The sequence below is a fragment of the Solanum verrucosum genome, unplaced genomic scaffold (genome assembly GCF_900185275.1).
Source record: "Solanum verrucosum unplaced genomic scaffold, falcon-dt-bn FXZP01000222.1, whole genome shotgun sequence".
In the NCBI taxonomy this organism is placed as follows: domain Eukaryota; kingdom Viridiplantae; phylum Streptophyta; class Magnoliopsida; order Solanales; family Solanaceae; genus Solanum; species Solanum verrucosum.
In genome coordinates this window covers 1,052,584-1,074,772 of record NW_026020027.1, presented here as the reverse complement: position 1 = coordinate 1,074,772, position 22,189 = coordinate 1,052,584, and the positions used below count along the sequence as shown (strand labels likewise).

At 32.4% G+C, this 22,189-nt stretch overlaps 3 protein-coding genes and 1 non-coding gene across 5 annotated transcripts; 2 read left to right on the top strand and 2 right to left on the bottom strand.

Moving 5' to 3' along the window:
• The first annotated feature begins 8,436 nt into the window (after positions 1 to 8,436).
• Positions 8,437 to 12,660, top strand: LOC125821241 (probable calcium-binding protein CML21). Its single transcript, XM_049500659.1, has 5 exons — positions 8,437 to 8,577; positions 10,419 to 10,672; positions 10,850 to 11,052; positions 11,449 to 11,623; positions 12,274 to 12,660. Exons 2-5 carry the CDS (start codon positions 10,468 to 10,470, stop codon positions 12,381 to 12,383), a joined length of 693 nt encoding a protein of 230 aa, XP_049356616.1. The 5' UTR covers positions 8,437 to 8,577; positions 10,419 to 10,467; the 3' UTR covers positions 12,384 to 12,660.
• Positions 12,661 to 12,736: 76 nt separating this feature from the next.
• Positions 12,737 to 15,059, bottom strand: LOC125821236 (transcription factor MYB80). Its single transcript, XM_049500654.1, has 3 exons — positions 14,926 to 15,059; positions 14,355 to 14,484; positions 12,737 to 13,945 (listed from the first exon to the last, which is right to left on the bottom strand). Exons 1-3 carry the CDS (start codon positions 15,056 to 15,058, stop codon positions 13,222 to 13,224), a joined length of 987 nt encoding a protein of 328 aa, XP_049356611.1. The 5' UTR covers position 15,059; the 3' UTR covers positions 12,737 to 13,221.
• Positions 15,060 to 16,653: 1,594 nt separating this feature from the next.
• Positions 16,654 to 16,726, top strand: TRNAF-GAA (transfer RNA phenylalanine (anticodon GAA)). The gene has a single exon. It is a non-coding gene; the product is annotated as a tRNA-Phe (tRNA).
• A 698-nt stretch (positions 16,727 to 17,424) lies between these two features.
• LOC125821221 (serine/threonine-protein kinase D6PK-like) lies at positions 17,425 to 21,443 on the bottom strand. 2 transcript variants are annotated; one of them, XM_049500639.1, is made up of 3 exons: positions 21,220 to 21,443; positions 19,292 to 20,335; positions 17,425 to 18,419 (listed from the first exon to the last, which is right to left on the bottom strand). In XM_049500639.1, the coding sequence occupies exons 2-3, from the start codon at positions 20,254 to 20,256 to the stop codon at positions 17,543 to 17,545; spliced, it is 1,842 nt and encodes a 613-aa protein (XP_049356596.1). In that variant the 5' UTR covers positions 20,257 to 20,335; positions 21,220 to 21,443; the 3' UTR covers positions 17,425 to 17,542. The 2 variants fall into 2 exon arrangements, with proteins under 2 accessions (XP_049356596.1, XP_049356597.1); XM_049500640.1 differs by lacking the exon at positions 21,220 to 21,443 and adding an exon at positions 20,879 to 21,109.
• Between the last annotated feature and the right edge of the window lie 746 nt (positions 21,444 to 22,189).

Below are 22,189 nucleotides of genomic sequence, written 5' to 3'. Positions count from 1 at the left end.
ATAGTCACTTTAACTCACACCAACCGATTATTGAGTAATAAATTTGTTCTATTCATTTAGTCCAACACTTAATTTATTGTTTTATGGCCTTAATAAGTGCACATTCATACTTTATGTGTAAGTTATTAGTATTTAGCTACATATTTCATATCAACTTTGTTTAAAGAGATAATATTTATTTTATGACTTTACATTGTCTTGGAAGCACTATTTGTATTACTCTTACAAACATTATTTTTATGAAGTGCATTCTATAATGCTTCCAATTTATTTTATGTTCACTAAACTAATATTGATGTATTTTTTTATTTGGTATGATTGTGTTGGTGTGATTGATGGAACATATATAGAAGGGGGGTTCCTAAAGCGGTGCAACAAGCATATCGTAATCGCAAAGGAAAAACATCACAAAATGTCTTATGTACTTGTGATTTTGATATGCGATTTACCTTTGTTGATGCTGGTTGGGAAGATACTGCACATGATAGTAAAGTACTTGAGAATGCACTTGTTGAACCAACGTCACAATTTCCATTTCCGCCACATGGTAACTTTAAATTACTTCCTTAGAATAAACATTATTTATTTACACAAAGGTGTCTCATTTACGTCACATATGCTTTATTCTTTATAAAATGTTTGTTGGTAGATAAATATTATGTTGTTGATGCTGGTTTCCGAAACATAAAATAATTTTTAGCTTCATACAAAGGACTACACTATCATTTGCAAGATTACCGAGGAAGTGAAAGAGAGCCTCAAAATGCCAAATAACTGTTTAATTATAGGCATTCATCTCTGCGCAATGTGATTGAACGGACTTTTAGAGCTTGGAAAAATAGATTTAAAATACTGAAACAAGGCATGAATCATTATGATATTGATACACAAGTGAAAAGTGTCATAACTTGTGCAGTTACATAATTATTTGCGAGAATACCAAAGTACTGATGAAATATCTATGGTCTATGAGCATGAAAATATAGTTGCGGATGATATTAACCAACAAATGGCTCAAAGTAACAATGTTGATTCGTCTTCTCGGTCACATGATCGAGAAATGCAAGTTCAATTTGAGGAAATTGTTCGTACTATGTGGGAGGATTATATTAAAGATTAGTATACTATAATTTATGTCCATTTTTTTTAATTAAATTAAAGTTAGATGAAACAATTACTTAAGTGGTTTACAATTAGTTTTGTAATAATTTATTATGCGATTTTATAATTTTTTGTTTATTTGATAAGATTGAATAAACAATTGGGGCTATTTTAATAGTTTTACAACTTATGAATTTTTATGTTTATGAGAAAATATACAACACAAAAATTTCATATCGCATGTCCAAACAAAACTTCAATTTCATCTCATGATGCCATATCATGATTTCATATCGCATGGCCAAACGGGCCCTTAGTCCCTAACTTATCTTTATCATTAATAATAATTTTCCTATTGTATTTTTCAAGATATTATATTTGTTATATTCAAATGATGATTTAAATTGGGACTCTTGAAATTTTCAGTCAAACTTAAATTGTTTGACTTTCAAAATCGAAAATACTACATAAATTGGGACAGTGGAAATAATATGTTGACTTTCAGTCAAAATTTTTAAAGATTGAGGAAGGTCATTTGATAGCTGGATAAGATTTAAGTTATTTATGTATTATTTTTTGTATAACTTATACAATGTTTGGTTGGTAGATAGGAAATAAGTTATATATGTATACAATGTTTGATTAACATTTTAGAAATCTGCATTATAATACATGATTAAATGAAATTTACATAACGAATACAATGTGCAATAATACATAAATTCATTCATAACTAATTCGTATATCATTAATGCTTGAATAACTCTAACTACCAAACGATCCCTCAATGGGTAAAACCTTGATCATGGAAAATGAGGGAATAACTTTTGTAGCGAATAAGATGATGAAATCGAAATTGAGATGATTTGACTATGTGAAGATGAAGTAAACGGATGTGTTGGCAAGAAGATGTAAGAAGTTGGTTGTAGCAAAAATTGAAAGAGGTAGATGTAGGCTGGAAAAGAAAATTAAGAAAGATCATTAGATAGAATATGATGTAGCTTTAGTTAAAGTATAGCAAACGAATATTAGAGTAGATGATTAGTAGATAGCCCTTTAGATGAGAGAGGTTGGGTTTAGCCTAGCCTCATCCCTTACAATCTTATAAGCAGTACTCCCTCTATTTCAATTTGTTTGACTTAAAAATTCTTTTATCTATGATTCTTCTTTTTTAAGTAATTTTTTTAATTTCAAAATTTTCCAAACATTATATGTTTAAAGTCATCAGATCAAATGATTTTTCTGATATATCTGACATAATTTTAATTTAGGATCACATGATTCAAAAATTTTACAATATTATTTTCTTAAACTTCATATCAAGTCTAAATGGGCTAAAAAATTAAAACTATTTTGTAGTAATAGTTTACTTTTCTTCAAGGTAATATAGTATGTGTTACTTCATTTGTTTCATGTTTGATATTTTATTATCATAATTTATTTGAAACCTTGTTTTAAGTATTTTCTCTTTTGAACTCGGATTTATTAAATACAATCTCTCTGTTCCGCAAATTACCTAGTAGTAAAAAATAAGTTCCTCCGTAGGGAGCAGTACGTGTCGAACTGCAGCTTTGCATTTAATTAAAAAAATTGGACTGAAAATAAATAAATAAATGTTTGAGAGAATCAATTAATTTACAGTTACCCAAATACCGCAAGTTTTTTTTTTCTTCAAAATAATAAACTGAATATCATTTATAATAAATTTTCTATTCTGACCAGGTGCAGAGGTACCCAAATTAATATTGTCGTTGTACATTTATTCTGTTTTTCCCCTAGTAAGGAGTGCCCTTACTTATAATAATATTTAATTATTATTATATTGATAATTATTATTATATGTATTTGACTAAAAGGACATATCAAAATCAATAGTGTCGTTTTGTGAGGGTGGGAAATGGGAATCACGAGAGATCAATGCTTTATGTATGATGTGTCTAATTTTAGTGAATAAATTGTTTTATATTTATTATAAAATAACGTAGAGTTGCTCTAAGAATATCAGATTATGTTAAAAGTATTTTTGAATCGATTGAACTTAGTATTAGATTCAATAGTTTGACAAGACGAGTTTGAGGATGTTGTGATAATGTGAAGCTCAGTTAATGTATTTGCTCGTCTATGTATTAGGTTGCTATCTTTATCCATAACTTTGAAAATACATATTCAAACATCAGAAGGCATTGAACTTTGATGCCTATAAATACTTAGTTGACGTGAGTGACATATAATTAATCTTTCATACAAGTCCATAAAATGATGAGTCTAAGTAAAAATTCACACAAACATTAAAAAATATAAAAATATTTGTTGAGATCTTGAAATTCACACATATTTCTACTTTGGATCTCTATGGCTAAGGTTTCAATTTTTTGACAAATGAAAATGAGTTGTCAAAAGGTAGGAAGTGAGTGATAGGGACAATTGAAAGGACCAAATGAATGTGGTGAGCCTTAAATTTAGATTCACCCCCACACTATCATAGTAACATTTTGCTTGTAATAGTGACATTTCAACAAGTTCTTTGTGTCTCCCCCTTCCCCTATTGTGAAGAAAATAGTGTCCCATTACTTGAAAAATGACTTGACACTGCCAAGATATAGGAGCCCCCCCCCCCCCCCCCCCGCCCCCCACCTACCCACCTCATTCTCATAATTCAATACACCTAATTTTGTCTTTACTATTGTGCATCTTTTTGCTTGAGGGGGTGGTTTACAAGAATGGTCTTGAAGTGGATGTTGACTAATCTTGAATCGATCTGGCAAACTCAATCAGCTTGACTTTTGATCTTGAAGATTTGCTTATCAGAAAAGTAGGGGTAAAAAAATTTCAAAACCATTCATTTTCAAATTTTCACTACAATGGAAAAATACTCATCAACAAGTAAAAAAATTATGTGGTACCTCATTTAGATACTATTATTAAACTCAACAACAATAACATATCAGTATAATTCCTCAAGTGGAGTCTATAGAGGATATTATGTACAAAAAAAAACAAGAAATCATAGCAAAATGGAAGAATTTAAGATGATAAAATTAAATAGCAAGATACAAAGCAAGTGAAACAACATATAGGGTGGAAAATATTTTCCTTCATACAAAACACACCCATAGTGGGCTTAATTCTATAACTTCATCATTTTGGCCCATCCCACTTTAGAAGCAAAAAAGGCCCATAACTTCGATTGGGCCACAGGACTCAAAATGGCTGTGATTTGAGGCTCTCTTAAAGGTAAAACGGAAAAGGGTCAAAATTGCCCCCGAACTATATGAAATAGACCATTTATACCCTTCGTTACATTTTGGGATAAAAAATGCCCCTGCTGTTATCCTAAGAGACCACAAATACCCTCAAGAGTTAACACCCCAAATTTTTGTTGACGTGGCAAGCCACGTGGGACTAATCCTTCCACCTAAGCGTTGCCAACTAGGATTCACTACAAAAGAACTAGACCTTTAGCGGCAACAACAGTCGCCACAAAAGCCCAAAAAATCGTCACTAAAAGTTTTTAACATTAAATTCTAATTTTGTGTTTTTTTCTTCATTGTTTTTTAAAAACCAAATATGATATCGATTAAGTAGGAGTTTGAAGACACTATATGTTTTATTTTTATGTCATATGTAAATGTATAAAATGTACAATGATGCATTATATATATATATAGTAGGAGATTTGAATCGAGAAGTAATTTTGATTATTTTTCGTAATAATATTGGATGTTTTTAATATGGATATTGCAAGTTATTTATTTTAGAAAATTAGGTCGCAATCGAAAATTAATTATCATATTTTTTTGTTGAAAAAATAGGTTTTACTAGCGAATGGTTGTTGGAGCCTTAGTCGCCACTAAAAATCACTCATAACCTTTAGTGGCAATATTTTGGGATTTTGTGGCGACTTTGTTGCCACTAAAAGTCAAGTTCTTTTGTAGTGAATCTTAGTTGGCAATGCTTAGGTGGAGGGATTAGTCCCATGTGGCTTGCCACGTCACTAAAAAATTGGGGTCTTAACTCTTGAGGGTATTTGTGGTCTCTTGGGATAACTGCGGGGGTATTTTTTATCCCAAAATGTAATGGAGGGTATAAGTGGTCTATTTCGCATAGTTCATGGGCAATTTTGACCCTTTTCCGAAGGTAAAATAACGCTCATTAATCACTTTTCAAAATATATATATATAGGTATTCAATGATAAGATTCTTTGAGTCCCATTTGTAAAATTTGAAACTTCGTAATAATAGTTATATTTCAAATGCATGAGCTAAAAAGTGATTTGTTGTAAATTTTACCCTTACATAGGTGATATGGTAGTAATACGAAAAAAACAAGTCAATATTTATATCAAATCATCATAGTTAAGTAATTTAGTAGGGTGAAAGTATACATATAATTAACAATGATTAAGTGATAGAAGCTTATGTGCAAACTGCAAACACATGTCATTTAATTTTTATTTGGTTTAAACACCTGATACAAATAGATATTTATCTATTTGTATATTTAAAATGAAATTCTAGTTATATAAACTTGCTCATAATTTATAGGGAAAAGGCATAAATTTCTCCCTGAACTTGTATCGAAAAGTCAGTTACACGTTCGAATTATTGTAGCGACCTACTACACACCTAATCTTGTTCAAAGTGATATTAATACCTCCTTCCAAAGACAATCTCAGTTTTGTGTTTAAAAAAATATAGTACACGCGTTTTCACACATAAATAATATTATTTAAAAAATTTAAAACCTTTTTCCTTGATATTTTTTTTAACTTTTACAAAAAATTAATAACTTGGGCATCTTCCTTCTCTCACCATACATATCTCTTTTTAAAATAAATTTCTTCTTTCTTCTCCATTGTTCATAAATTAAAGGAAAAGATAAAAACTTGAAGAGAAAATAGGAGTCAATAAGTTGATTATGAAGTATAGAGATGTTGGCAGCGGTGATAGACGATGGGCAACACCATTATGACCGATGGAACAAATAAAAAATTTAAGATCTGTAAAATTCTTTTAAAATCTTGATAAGTATGTATGTAATTCATTAGTATTTTTTGTGTGTAATTGATTAATCAAATATGCTATTGATGATATGAGACAAAAAAAAAACATTGTGGTGGTTGTTGGTAGTTCTCCGGGGAGAATAGAGAAGACAAAGATTGAGAAATCATTTTATTCGGTGAACTTTTGAAAAATTTAGACAATATAATCATGAATTTTATGCATAAATGTCAATGAATTTTCAATAGAAATCACTATCTTTCTCATGAATCTTTTTCGGTGATCTTCTCCGGTGAATCTTTCGGCAAGTTCAAACGGAAAAATCATGAACTTTAAGTTGAAAATTATTGACTTTTCGATGAAAGTCATCATCTTCTCCACCCTTTCTATTTTTAAGAGTTCATTTTTATGGGTAGAGTGTTGGATGTGCTTTCTTCAAACAATCAATGTCGACAAATGCAGTGATTCCTTAAGAAGAAGAAGAACAACTCAAAATAAAGAAAAATGAAAAAGCTTTAAAGTAATTGGGGCCACCAATAAAAAGATTAAAAATAATAATAATAATAATTAATATATTAAAAATTATAATACATAATTATATGTCAAATAAAATAGTGTCATGTGTTGAAATTCGTCATTTTAACATATAATTTTTTCTTCTCACGCACCTTAAGAAAGGTGAAGACACTCTCTTTGTCATGTCACATTCTAAGGGGGTATTAATATCACTTTAAACAAGATTATGTGTGTAATAGATCGTCACAATAGTTTGAGCATGTAACTAACTTTTCGACACAACTTTAGAGGGAAATTTATGCGTTTTCCCTAATTTATATATTAAACTCATATAAAAGAGTAGGACCACAATAAAATGACGATAAATGTAATATTGACCAATTCATGGTAAATTTCCATTCTACATATATCATGAATTTATTTGAAGAAACATGATCATTGACAATTGATATATTGACTCCAATTTTACAAACAATGGCTACTCCAGAAGTTTACATGCTATCATCATTATACATATTGAAGAGATACCAAAATGCACGTTTTTTCATGTACCATTTTTCATTTAGTATTTATTTGTACATTCACAAAAAGTTGTCCACCTAACTATATTAGTGGAAGTCCATATCAATATAGCACAAAGAATATACCTACTCAATATTGTCTATTGAATCTGACACGAATTATTGGTTTTGTTTTTGAATTATTGATAGTTTTAAAAATATTTTTTTATTTGATTAGCCGAACTTAAATACGTTTTCATTCTTGATTTGTCACATGACATAGCAAGTAATTTCAAACTTTTGTAGGAGCATGTGACTCTTAATAAAAAAAGTCGAGAGGAGTGTTAGAAACACCCCTAAACATGACGAAAATTTAGGGGTGTATTTCATTCAAGTTGCATGATCCGAGGTGTACTTAAGTTAAGTTAGTCAAGTAGAAGAATATTTTTAAGACTATCAATAATTCAGGAATAAAACTAATAATCCACACCATATTTAAAATAGTGTTTTCATACTTCTCTTTTATTTTCAATCCATCTCTATATGACTTTTGACATAATATTTTTGTTGGAGCAATAAACTTTAGTAGGCATTTGAACATTATCGGTTCACCAAATACAAAATAAATTGATCTACAACAACAATAATAACAAAATTAGTGTGATCTCAAAAATAAAAAATAAAAAGAGTAGAATTTATACTTATATATCTTTTATTACGGATAAATAAGTTATTTATGATAAATGCTCAGCTAAAAAAGACATAATCTATTTTGATGAATATAAGTTCAATGCGAAACATTTAATTATCTAGAACATGAATGATAATAACATGAAAATTCATTATTGAATAATAATCAAATGTTTCTAAAGTCAAAAATATCAAGATTACATAAGAAAAAACAATTATATTTATAACAAGAATGAATATAATTCCTTCACCCTAATCAAACATTTCGAGTCCAAATAATACATATGAAAATTATATTAGGTCACAATTCAATTTACTAACGACAATGATAAAAAATATATTTTTCTAAAAAAACTTTTAAAAATTGAAACTCGAGATATTTAATTAAAAATCGTATAACACAAAAGAAGCAGGTGGATACGTGGTGGGTGATGCGCAAATGTTGGAAATATGGATCTTCCACTCAAACCCCACCCACACAACTCCTACAAATTTTTAATTAAAAAACAGCTGAAAAAATTCTAGCTCTGTCCCCCGCCCCCCCACGCCACTCCACTTCCATTTAATTTTCATATTTTTACTCAAATATCAGTTTATTTTTTTTGGTCATATGGGTTCAGTTTATTAAAGCATAAAAAGCTTTTATTTTATTTTTTGTAATATAATCAGCACAATATTTTGTGCTTTTTCACTTTTGATTTTGTTGTCTTGTTTCAGCTTAGAAGAAGACAGAGGAGAGCTTTTGTCTTTTTGATTAGCAAAATCCAAGGTTAGTTTTTTTTTGGTATATATATTTATATTTATATCATGTGTTATTTGTAAAGATTGAATCTTTAGGTGATTTTGAATATTTTTAGTTTTAATGTTTCATTCACTATTTCTTGAGTTGATGTTCATTTTTAGCTTTTTCTCATTGTGATTGCTGATGGAAAAGGGAAAAAAAGAAGAGAGAATTTGGAATTTGCCAACTTTTTCCCTCAAAAGGAATTAAAAAAAGTAATAAAATAAAATAAATAGAAATAGGATTTTTTTTTTCTTTTGATTCTTCAATTTTAACTAGTCATTAATGATTTAATCAATAAAAGAGCAATCTTTTTCACTGAGGATTTTCTCATATTATGATACGAGGTTTTTTCAAGATTCAATTTTTATTCAGCCTACTTTTTCCTGTCATTAACCATTAATTTTTTCCCTTTTGCATATGTCATGATGCTGATGGACAACTTATCTCTAATTGGATTTTAAAAAAAAAGATATTTTATTCCAAAGATGTAAACTTTGAGCTCGCTTACACTAAGTATACCATTAGTGGGAATCAGTGGAATAACCAGATACAATGAGTGGTCAGTTGAACACCCTTTGTCGATAAGTTATACTGTATATGTGTCAAAATTACTTTACTCAGTAGATTTCAATTTGCTTGTGTTACTTTCCCTTTTAGTTTGTTTAAAAAAGAATGTTTCTTTCCCTTTTTGACAACTCTTTAATACTAACTTTTGATATGGCTTGTTTAAGATCACAAGATTAAAGGATATTTTTCGTACATTTTACATATCTTTAGTTTAAGACGATTCAAAAGTCCTCTTTAGGTTCTCAAACTCCGTGACTAGTCAAAATCAACCAAATATATTGAAATAGAGGAAGTATATATTAAATCTTGAAGACCTTTAACGAAATTCCTGGAGGGAATTTGATTGTTTTACTGTCATTTGTATGAGCTGAAAGTAATATACAATCTCCTGGTTTAACTTATCAAGATTTCTGCGTAAATTGTTTTCGGTTATTTGTTGCTACCACATTTGTGGGATTATATACTAGGTAAGGTATGCGTACATCCTACCGGCCTCCCTAGATCCCGCTTGTGAGATTATATTGGGTATGTTGTTGTTGGTTATTTGTGTCATAGGTCACAGTTACAGTTGGCATAGCAAATGTTTGCTGACATGTATATATATATAATATCAATTAATGAATCTATTATATCTCAATTCAAAGTAGTTTGGATCAGCTATGTGAATAAAGTGGTTATATGATTTTATGCTTGTAGCCATAATGCTACTTGAATCTGTGTGCTATATTTGTTTGATTCTAACTACTAATATGATATCGGTATTTCGATACAATTTTTATTCAGTCTCATCAAATGAAAAGGGCCATATAATATGAATTGAACCTTGGAACTTATATTTTCCAACATAGTTTTGTTGTCTCTTCTGCTGTAATAAACCATCAATATTTATGATTGATGTATGTGGCTTTTTCATTAGAGTTGAAAATAATATGCAGTTCCCTGGTTTAACTTATCAAGATTTCTGTATAAATCGATATTCATTGCCATGAGTTCGAATCTGGCCGTTGAAAACAGCCTAGTATAACACGATACGCATCATCATGACAGATGGGCTCAACAGTATAAGTGGTTTTTGGTTATTTGTGTCACTTTGCTTGCTCAACTTTAACAGTTGGCATGCCAAATGTTTGCTGAAATCTAGATATCAACTATATGAAGTGTTTACATGATATGCTAGTAGGAGAAATGCTACTTGCATCTGCCTGCCGTATTTGTTTAATTCTAACAACTACAAGGCCTCAAATAACCTTACTTTACAGATTGCAGCAAATTGGAGCAGAAGTTCAGCTCTCCCACTTTCGACTTATAATGGGAGGTGTATTGGGTAAGAATGAATCTCCCTCTAGTCCAAAGGCTTCTGTCCCAGAGACTAAGCTCGAGGCCAAAATAACTGAAGCGATGTTGCGGAGAGAAACTGAAGGAAGTTCCATAAGATCATTTGATAGCTTAGTCCTAAAATTTCCCAAAATCGATGAGAACCTGCGAAAATGCAAAGTTATATTCCAGGAATTTGGTATGTTGGCGGCACATCCTTTGTCCAGTTTTTATTTGTATCATTTTGGTAACGTTTACTTGCATATAAGCACATTCTAGGCTGAACTCTGATTTCTTCACAAACTGCTTTTTATATTTACAATTCCCTTTCTTGTTTAAAGGAAAAAGAATGAGAAGAATTCTGTTTTGTTTGTAGATGAAGACAGCAACGGAGCAATAGACCCGCAGGAGTTGAAACACGCTTTCAATAAGCTTGAGATTAATTTTACTGATGAAGAAATCAGCGATCTATTTGAAGCCTGTGATATTAACGAAGATATGGGAATAGAGTTCAGCGAATTCATCGTTCTTCTTTGTCTTGTCTATCTTCTGAAGGATGATCCTTCTGCTCTGCATGCTGTATCCAGCTCACAGTTTTTCTTTTTAACTAATGGTTTTTCAGAAATATTAAGAAAAAAACATTTTTTTTTTCAGAAAGCGTCATTAGTTGATTACTTTCAAGTGAGATGGTGCTTTTCAAAGATTCGTTCTTTGTTATGTTGCTCGGACTCTCCAAAAATGTCGTTGAGTATGTGTTAGATCCTCCAAAAGTAGTTCATTTTTGAAGGATCCAACCTCAATACGGCCACACTTTTGGAGAGTACGTGCAATTATCTGCTTACTTGTTCTCCTGGAGATGCATTCCATCTTCTTAGCATTCTGTAGCCCTTCATGAAGAACTACATTAACGTATCGGTTAGATCCCCACCCCCAGCCCTGCACAAGCAAAGTTTTTTATTTCTTGACCAGATACAGAAATCGCGAATGGGACTACCAAATCTGGAGGTAACATTTGAAACACTTGTTGATGCTTTTGTGTTTTTGGACAAGAACAAGGATGGCTATGTAAGCAGGAATGAGATGGTTCAAGCAATTAATGAAACTATATCTGGAGAAAGGTCTTCTGGTCGAATAGCAATGAGAAGATTTGGTAAGTTCTCTCTCTCTTTCTCTTTGTGTGTGTGTGTGTCGAAGAGCAATGAGAAAAATATCTGTTTTTCTGCTGAAGACTAAGTTTTCAAAGAGTTCTAGCCGCTATGCATTGCTTGTTTAATTTCATACTAGAAAATGCAGAGTCTGCTTTATCTTATGTACAATATGTCATAATTTAGGAAGATGTACCGAGTGCTCCAGAATTATAAGTGAAGCAATCTTTATGGTAGAAAGACAAGTATGATGCGATTGACATATTTCTTTTCAGCGGACTAATTACTAAACTTGTTATCAAAGAGAACTTGTTCAAGTCTTTGTCACAAAGAGATGCTCGAAATGCAGAACCAATCCCATCTGTTCTTGTGCATTGCTCGCCAATCTGATTTGGACGATATTTGTGCTCGAAGGACATGATGAGGACACTATTAATCTATAGTCTATTGACTTAATAACTAATTTGTTTTAGCTACTATTTTATCTATTTGTCCATCAAGTTCAAGAAGATTTTAATGTATAATGAAGAAATAATAGTAGTTCTATGTTTTATAGGCTTTATCATATTTAGTCGGAAGAGTTTAGGTAATACTCCATGCATTTCCTCACTCATATATTGCAGTCTGTAAAGCCCCCCATCTTTCTGTTTTGCAGAAGAAATGGACTGGGACAAAAATGGAATGGTGAACTTCAAAGAGTTCCTTTTTGCCTTTACTCATTGGGTGGGAATCGAGGACAACGAGGATGAAGAGGGAGAAGAGTAAGATTTCTCACAAAACTTTAACTATATGAAGAGCAAGAACGAAAACTTCACAATGACCACGAACATAAGTTCCCTTGCCTTCAGTAATAAACAAGTTGTAACACCGGGGTGTGTTGATACATCTTATGATGATCACTCGTGTAAATGAAGTTTCTCTACTTCCTTCTAGTATGCGAATAGTGCTAGATATATGTGTTGCAGTGAAGCAACATTAACTTCCATTTAACCATTTTGTACCATTAAAGTTATAAGTTTATGGATTTTGAGTTGTGATTTCATAGATTTGTGTAATCCTCGCGCCTCGTTTGATCAGTGAGATCCTTTCAGGATCTAGGAAAGAAAACTGTTGTCTTCACAGGAAGGAAATATTTGTGATTAACGTTCCAATTTTGATGTCTATATATCTGTTGAAGTACATCTAACCTTCGATTGATGAAATACTGTACACTTTGGTTTCTCCAATTAACAAGTTTTCACAAACTTGTTAATAGAGAAACCAAAGATGCACATTTATGTGAATTGAAGTGTTAAATATATAGTCAATACGAAAAGATGACTTTCTTTTCTGAACGTCTTCAAAAGGAAAGAATGTCATATAAAATGAAACAGATACGATTCTCTCTTTATTACTTCATTTCTTTTAATGATTTATAACATCCTTGCCTTTCTAGCTAGCCTACTAATTCAAGTACACTATTACAATATATATATATTTTTAATAACCGTGATGTCCAGGTCAGCTTGCGCGCTCCTTGACTAATTCCACGGAATATCTGCTATCTCCCACTGACACAAGTACCGAGCAACTCTATCCACCCACCTTATTACAACAAAACTCTTCAAACCATTGGATTCATTAGATCATCAGATGATATGTCCCACAGAACACAGTCAGAATTGAACATAGTTGTTGATCCATTTCTTGTTGTTACTACTATTTCTTTACCACTATCCTCACAATTATCATTGCTAATTTTCTTGTTTTGTTGTTGTTGTTGTAATTCTCCTCCTCCTGCTGTGCATGTACTTCCACTACACAAACTTTGGTTCCATGGTGAACCATCTTCATCATTAAGCAAATTAGCAAAATTATACTTACTAAATCCTGTATTATCATGAAAATTACTAGATGTTGCTCCTCCTACACTTGTTTCCCAATTCTTATCACTTTCTTTAATAGCTCTTGATAATCCATACTTGATTTTCTCAATTGTGTTATCTTTATAATTATTATTCTCCTCATGCTTAACATGACTTGTACTTGGTGCATTATTATGAGTACTTGTCATATTTGTAAATTGTTGATGAAACTGAAAACCAATTCTTTTTTTGGTCAAAAGATGAAGCATTTCATCTTTGAAACAACCAAGTGCTGCTTCAGCCAAATGAGGGACTTGTGGTGGACATAATGTTGTTGCAATTTCACTTATTAAGTGAGAAATTGGCTTGTGTGTTATTGGATCAATTCCCATACCAGATAGTTTCTTTTTGAGTTTTGTGTTCCAATGGTTCTTCACATCATTGTCTGTTCTACCAGGAAGTTGAGCAGCTATCACAGACCATCTGTTCGATTACGCGTAAATCATACTTAGTGATCAATTAATATAAGTTTCTACAACTTCTTTTGTTCTATGTTGCTTGAATTCTTCAAAAAATATTGATGAGGGTGTGTCTAATCATCCAAAAATAGTACTTAGGAATATTTGGCATGCTACAATATTCTCAGAGAGTCTGAGCAACATAGTAATGCTACTAATAATGGAAGGCACAAAGGTAAATTAGATTTTTTTTTTGAAAAATGGGTAATTGGAAAGGTCAATAGCTCTTTGATATCTAACCAATCAATTACAATCAGTGGTGGAGACAAAATATCTAACAAACAATTGAAATTCCATGATCAATGGCGTAATATGAAAATAACTTCTCGTAGAAATGCAAGGTAAAACCATAAGCTAAAATTTTAAATTTTTACCTATTGCCAAGAACAGAGTGAAGTGTGACAATGGTCTGCTCTTCTCCCTCTGAAAATTGGCCATGTTTGAGATCAGGCCTAAGGTAATTTGTCCATCTCAATCTACAACTTTTTCCACATCTCTGTAAACCTGTTTAAAATAAGAGACAATTTTTTAGCCATATATTAATAAGACAATATGATAGAGCGCGGAATAGTAAATACTTCTTCATTAAAAATTATTATATTGTGTGTATGCATATAAGTCAAAATTACTTTTTTTTGTATGTATATTTTATATCTTGAATATCTTTAACGAAATTCCTGATTTCTCTATTTATATCGATTTTGGTAGCAGCCTCAAAATTGAGACTTTCTGATGCAAATCCAGATCAGACTAGATATTGGACACCGAAGAAAAAAAGGACTAATGAGAGACAATAAAAGGACATTTGTGATAGAGCGTGTATGTCCTTTATAAGAAGTTTTGTGAATAGAATCACCTTTGGTAAATAATATTTTTACATTTTAGCGCGAAACTATATTAGTGGAGAAACAAAACAGATATCGAACATCAGATAATGAAACAAACCAGCATGTTTAGGAATGAGACGCCAATTACGAGTTCCATGTTGAGCAATGTAAGATGAAAGTTTGTGATCTTCCTCAGGAGTCCATTGCCCTTTCTTAACATTGTCCTTTTCACAACATGGAATTCTTCCCATATCTCAAAAATTGTAAATAATTTTTTTTTCTAATGATAAGTGATGAAAAGATGAATAAGTTGAACTTTTGTTTGTTTTTTAACTTAATGTTTTTTTTTATAAAATAAATATAGTAGAAATGTATATATAGTGTGTTAATGTTATGTGAAGGGGGGGTTATCAAATAAAGCATCAAAGGTGCATGACATGATTAAATAATTCAACTATGTTGAGCGTGTGAGACATTGGCAGGTAGCTCACCCACAAGACACCTGGTCAACTCTCTTTCTTACTATGTGTTTGTGTGTGCACATGCATGGGGTTGACTACTCGTAGCGTCAGAAATAGATTCAGAATTTAAAATTCATGGTTTTAGATTTTAGCATTTTTTTTTAGTTATTGAGGTTTAAATTAATAATTTAGAAAAAAGTCGTTAGGTTCGACCAAAGGTGGCTTTCAGCTCCTTTTTCTCGGGGGACATCATCGAAAAATAATGTCGGGGATAGCCTTTTGCTTGAGAGTAGGACTTGTCTTGTCTTTGACTTTAACCTATTGTGCTTCACTACTCGACTTGGCTATTGAAGAAGCTCTTTGCGTTTAACCTTCATACATCCCGAATCAATTACAACGAAATAAAGAAATTCTAATAAATATTTTTGGAACAAGGCGAAGCTAGGGGGAAGGAAATGAGTTTACTCTTTCAATCAATTTAACTATGAATATTCATGAAGAAATGAGTATTGAGTTCTTTCTTTCACTGCTAACATCAAAAAAAATTATTTTAACATGCTGAAACATTCATGAAAAACTATATATATTGTCAAATAGAGTAAAAATGAATCTTTTTTTATTTTTTATCATATATATAAGTTATTGAATTTCCTTGACATAATTATAATGAGGTTAAAACAATTACTTGAATCATGGGTTTAGATACCTAAAGTATAATATTTTAATAATTATTTTTAACCCCTTTATACAAATTAGTAGTATGTTATAATTAACAATTTGGGTTTATTATATTTTGGGCTATATACTATATAGTAAATTTATAAGGTTTTTGCACGATTGGTACAATATGGTTCCTATCTCATGATATATATATTACATACATGCATTAATTCTTTACTAAGAGGTACATTTTTCATTTGCATTAGAATATATTTATTTCACAAGAATGTCTGGTTGATATTTTCTTTATCATAAAGGGTCACTCTCTTTTGCATGAATCATAAACTTCATACAATTAAAATTGAAAAAATAAAAATATTTATTATTAGATCGAAAATTATTAAATTAAATTCTAAGGTTGATCATATTTTATTATTTATTTTTACATTTGCTAACATCCTGACCTTGGTATAGTAAACAGTACCTAGTGTAACTTTCTGTCCAGGAGAGATTTGGATGAACTCTTCGGCTCTACCTAGTTCTGCGCCGTATATATATTCAACACCAAAGTATAATATTAAAATATATAAATTCTTCCATACTTAATACAGTTAATTTAATATTACCAATCAAATTTAGTGATTAGTTTTTCTTACTGCCAAACAAACACTTAATTATGTTATTAGAAACATGTATAAAATTAAATATATGATATTGAAAACATAGCGGGGATAGCTCAGTTGGGAGAGCGTCAGACTGAAGATCTGAAGGTCACGTGTTCGATCCACGTTCACCGCATAACTTTTTTCTATTTTTTTTTTTTGTGTATAATATGAAAATTTATTTTTGTATAAAATAAAACTTACAATTTTTATTTTTGTATGATATAAAACTTAGAATATAAGTGAAGACGAGTAGATGGAACAAGCCTATTAATTTTCGTATAATATAAAACTTAGAATTAAGTGAAGACGAGTATATGGAACAAGCCCATTATTCATTGAGCTTCGACTGGTGAGCTTCTAGCCTCGGTAAGTTAGTTACATACGATTATCTTGACATCTAACTTCATATGACTTGTTCTAGTTAACACTATATGTTTGTCCCAAAGAAGGAGATACAAAATATGAACTTGGATGCATGTCACTTGTTCAAATAAAAGTATAATATTTAAGTCGAGAAGGATAAGTTATTTACTTACGATTATCTTGACATCTTACTTAATAACTTGTTCTAGTTAATACAATATGTTCGTCTCGGAGAAGGAGACATAAAATATGAACTTGGATACACATCACAAGTTCAAATAGAAGTACAATATTTAAGTAGAGAAGAATAGAAGGACGTGTCATCAGGGACTTCTCAGTTATCAAAAGGGTTAAAAAGAATGTAAACAAGAACTGCTAAATTCACATTATCAATTGGTAGCATCAACACTTACAACATTTGCCATACAGCAAACTGTGCAACTGTTTAATAACTTACAACAACAAACAAATATATGATCATCTTGATTTCACATCTTCAAAATGTTGTACAACTTCGTATGTTTTACTAACGAAAAATAAGATAATCGACTTTTACAAGAAAGAAGAAACGAAGAAAAAAACAAGTTCAAAAGAAATCAAATTCGAGATAGTTATCAGACTTTTGCTGGTATTGAACAGTTACAGCAACGGGTTTTTCACTAGTTGATGATGGCTGCTGTGCTGAGATTCTCTCGAATTCAACAGGTCTTGGGATCTCCGGAGGGCTTGCACAACGAATCAAAGCCCAGTTAACACCTTCGAAGAAGGGATGCTGCTTGATTTCTGTAGCTCCTCTTTTGTATGCCAATCGATTTTGTGGCTCTTTCACGAGCAAGCCTCGTATAAGATCTCTAGCTGAAAAACTTACCACCGGAGATTCTGGAAAACGGAGGGGCTGACCTACAACATTGAAAAGTGTAGCACGGTTTCCTGATCCCTTGAAGGGTGTCTTACCAAACAATAACTCGTAAAGAAAGATACCAAAGGTCCACCAGTCCACTGCACTCCCATGCCCTTCACCTTTGATTATTTCAGGTGCTAAATACTCATGTGTCCCAACGAAAGACATCGAACGTGCTCCAGTAGGCTCAGCCATAAGTTCTGGTAATGGGCTAACTTGGTTCCCTGTATCATTTTTAGATTTCTTTTCTTTCTTCGACTTACTAGAAAAGAAGCGAGGCCCAAAACATGTTGTAGTAACAGCACACGATGGCTGGATACAGGAGGGTTCAATGCATGCTGGCTGCACACAGTAACCGGAATTCTTTCGGAGTGGCTCCACATCAAGAGACGACAGCTTGACAAGTGTTGGACTCACAGTACAGCGAAGAGAGAGATCAAAATCAGATAGCATTATGTGTCCATCTTCTCTAACAAGCACATTTTCTGGCTTGAGGTCGCGATAAACAATGCCAAGCATGTGGAGGTATTCCATAGCAAGGAGGATCTCTGCTACATAGAACCTGAAATTTTGAGATAAAATCAACCCTTCATGGAATAATTAACCAACAGAATTTAAAACAAACTCTTCTCTTCCATTAAATTGTAAATCAAGCTAGGCAAAATTAGAGACAGGCAAACAAGTTTAAAGCGCCTCAATAGAGGAATTAAGTACGCGCTTTCTACCTGGTAAAACATGAAGTTTATCAAATATATTGGTTTAATCTACTATGCATAAACTTAATCCAAATCCTTAAAGAACGTAAATAATACTCCCTCCGTTTCAATTACTTTCCTTTTTAGTCCATTTCAAAAAGTATGTCTCTTTCATAAAGGAAGAGCATACTGCATGTGACATTACAATGCAAACAGTCCAAAAAACAAAAGATGAACCAGTTACGTAACATAATCCAAGGATATTTACTTCTTACTTTATCAGAAATATTCCAAAAGTAGTTTAAAAAATATATATTCTAAAAGTAGTTTTAAGAAAAAAACACATTCCAAAAGTTTTCCTTGCGGTATTTGGAAGAAGTCCATTTTCTGTCAATTTCTTGAGCAACAGAGTTCAGAAAATAACAAAGAAAATCTATAGAATTCAAGATTTTACATCCTATAATAGCTATATCCTGCCGAGATAGCTATTTATTTCAAGTTTGTAGAGATTAACACTACAATAATTGAAACAAGAAAAAGTTGCCCATACGACTTACACATGTGGCGAATCTTTGTCAACACTAAAGCAATTAATAGTACAAACCACGGACACCAAAACCAGGCAAAAATACTTCCAGATAAAGAGAGCATACCATGTTAAGACTATGAGGTTTGAGATAAACAACTAATCAAGAAAGTAAATAAATCAACAAAGAGATTTCGGATCAAGTAATCATACTTCACAGCTTGTTCAGAAAAATGCTTCCCTGGTTGCCTCTGACGAAGTGTGTGCAAGTCACCTCCTGGGCAAAACTCCATTACAAGACATGAAAACTTTTCTGTCTCAAAATGGGTATATAAAGTTGGTAGAAATGGATGGTCCAAGGACTGCAATATCTCTCTCTCCGTTTGAGCACGTAGCAATTTTTTACGGCCAGCTAATGATGCTTTATCCATAACTTTCATTGCAAAATAACATTTTGTTCCACACAACTCCGACAGATAGACACTTCCAATATCACCACTTCCTAACTTCTTTAGCAACCGGAAATGTCTCAAATCTAATGTTCCATCTTTAGCTCGAATAGCTTGAATGGCTTCCCATCTTGAGTCATTAGCTTTGTGGGGTTTATTAATACTGGTGCTAAAGCTGCTGCAAGTACTTTCATCACTTACATCGGTGCTTGTGCTTCCCCTACAGATGCTGCTCTTTCCGCTCTCAATAAAATCAGCTCGATCGCTAACTTTGGCACTTCCACTTGTTTTTGCAAGGCTACCGTCCCCATCACTGACTTTGGCTGACGCTGAGTTATCCTTGACGGCTCCATTTACTGATGCCTTCTTTTCCTGATCAATAGCGCATTGCGAGCCCTTTGCTTCACAGGGTGCGGAAGCTGCACTGCTTGGAGCATGCTTCAGATTTCCCAAATATAAGCTCGAATCAAACTTATCAACCAATAAGTCGGCAGATCCTACTTGCTGATAGCTATTCGACTTCTTTTTGGTTGTTGCTTCTGCCATAAGTTGCTTAGATGCAACTTCTCGATCATTGTGTTGTAGCTCCTTGGAAGTCGTGCTCCCAGAATTGCTACTCTTAGAAACTTGGGAAGGTGCTGATCTCCGAGGATTACGTTCCACTGCTTGAATTCCAGCTGACTTATTCAGCTTTTCCAGTGAACTCTTGACAGAAGGTGTTGACGCCATTAAATTGAACAACGAATCCTCAATGCAATCTGGCCGACCAAACCCATAACACAGCGTCCAAGTTCACCTCATGTACACCCTAGTCATCAGCAAGAGAGATCATGATCAAAAGCTCCATAAACAGCATAAAAGTTCCCAAGATTGGAAGTATGAAACTGTATTAAACACAAGAGACATAGAGTGAACTTGGAGGCCAGGTTATCCATAGGATCAAATGACAAAAAAGCAAGATAACTTCAAAACTGTTATAGAGTGGAAAACATATAAAAGAAACTGCTAGGCGATTTGAGAACCACGAGGTCTCATGTTCAAATTTCAACAGAGACCAAAAAACACTAAGGTGATTTCTTCTCATATGTCCTAGCTCCTACCGTTGGTGGACAGAGTTACCTGGTAGTTATTGCTGGTGGTAGGTGGCAAGAATAACATGAAATTAGTCAAGGTGCACGCAAAATAAGAAGCTACAGCAATAAACAACAAAAGACATTTCTGAGCTAAAAAAAATAGATCTTTAAGCAACAGGATGACTTCAAAATCCACAATCAATAAGCAATTAACTACACAGACCCAAATTACAAGTTGTGCAAACAAATGTCCAAGAGCTAAAATCTCAGTAATTTACCTCAAAAGTCCAAATCTTTTCTTAGAACCATGAAGTGAACCAGAACACCAAATCAAAAAATGCATACATTCAACAGCACCCAAAAGCCATTTTAACACCACAGAGCATAAAACTAGCACAACCCCACATAGATAAACAAGTAAAGCAATACAGAAGGGTCAATGAAAAAGTACACAGATCTTGTGCCAAGACATAAGCTTTTTCCAAGAAAACCCTACCAAAAGGATCAAATAACTTCCCCAGAAAGACCCATATGCTAAAAACAAAGTAATGAAAGAAACTCATCCAGAAAGACACAGGGACCATTTCAAAATTAAAAACAGTAGTCTAAAGAATAGTACCTGAAGTGTCACAAAGATCAAAACTTTTTAGGGTCTCTCTCTGCTTTAGCAATGAGGAATTAGTAGCACTACTGTTGACAGAGATAAAGAGAGAGAGGGACCTCCAAAGAAAACTGTATGGAGAGAGAGAAGAAAGAAAAGAAGTGCTTTTTTTGAAAGTGTAGAAAGAAGCTTTGGGGACTTTACCAAACAAAAAATGCACTTAACAATTGTATGGGGAAGAGAGGAGTGGGGTGGGGTGTTGTGGGGTTTGAACTTTTTCTTGTTTATCTATAGTATAATTTTTTTTTATGACAAGGGAAATTCGCAATCACGCATGTGGTAAAATCTTAGTTCCTATGCAATGGCTCGTAAATCACATAGAAGAGGTAACTCGCATTAGGTAAGTCCGTGCGACGACGAGATCGACCTAGAAGGTAAATTCCTTACTTTCGCTGACAACGAGTTTCGAACTTGACAACGGGTTTCAAACTTACCTCTAACATGAAAGTCTCAAGCCCAAACCACTGGGCCACCCCGAAGGGTTTGTCTATCTATATATATACACACACCTATAACTTACAAAACACAAATCTCATATATTTGTGACTAATTACATCATAACCCAAAAGTTCTCTTAATTACAAAACTCTCAAAATTTTCATGTCGACATGTCATATATATTCATTGGTTGTTCGATACATTGCAAATGATATATTACTTAGGAGAGATGTATACAAGAGGGGATAAAGATATATACGAAGAGGATAGAAATGTATCCGAGAGGAGATACATATGTATCTGAGAAGAGATTTTTGTAATTTCTTAAACGATAGGGAATTTTAGAGATTATGATATTTTAAGTTGTATATTTATGTAATTTCTCCTTATTCTATACCCAAGCCCAGTCCTATTAAATCTGAATTTGCTTCAATTTTTTTGAGATAATGGTCATAAACTTTTATAAAATTTATGAGTTTTTAATCTGAAA

Coding starts and splice junctions, on each gene's coding strand:
- LOC125821241 (XM_049500659.1), top strand. CDS start 10,468: ATGGGAGGTGTATTGGGTAAGAATGAATCTCCCTCTAGTCCAAAGGCT. Junction 11,053..11,448: donor ATCCTTCTGCTCTGCATGCT/GTATCCAGCTCA, acceptor GACCAGATACAG/AAATCGCGAATGGGACTACC. Junction 11,624..12,273: donor AATAGCAATGAGAAGATTTG/GTAAGTTCTCTC, acceptor TCTGTTTTGCAG/AAGAAATGGACTGGGACAAA.
- LOC125821236 (XM_049500654.1), bottom strand. CDS start 15,058: ATGGGAAGAATTCCATGTTGTGAAAAGGACAATGTTAAGAAAGGGCAA. Junction 14,485..14,925: donor TCTCATTCCTAAACATGCTG/GTTTGTTTCATT, acceptor TATTTTAAACAG/GTTTACAGAGATGTGGAAAA. Junction 13,946..14,354: donor CACTCTGTTCTTGGCAATAG/GTAAAAATTTAA, acceptor GTAATCGAACAG/ATGGTCTGTGATAGCTGCTC.
- LOC125821221 (XM_049500639.1), bottom strand. CDS start 20,256: ATGGCGTCAACACCTTCTGTCAAGAGTTCACTGGAAAAGCTGAATAAG. Junction 18,420..19,291: donor TTTTCTGAACAAGCTGTGAA/GTATGATTACTT, acceptor TCAAAATTTCAG/GTTCTATGTAGCAGAGATCC.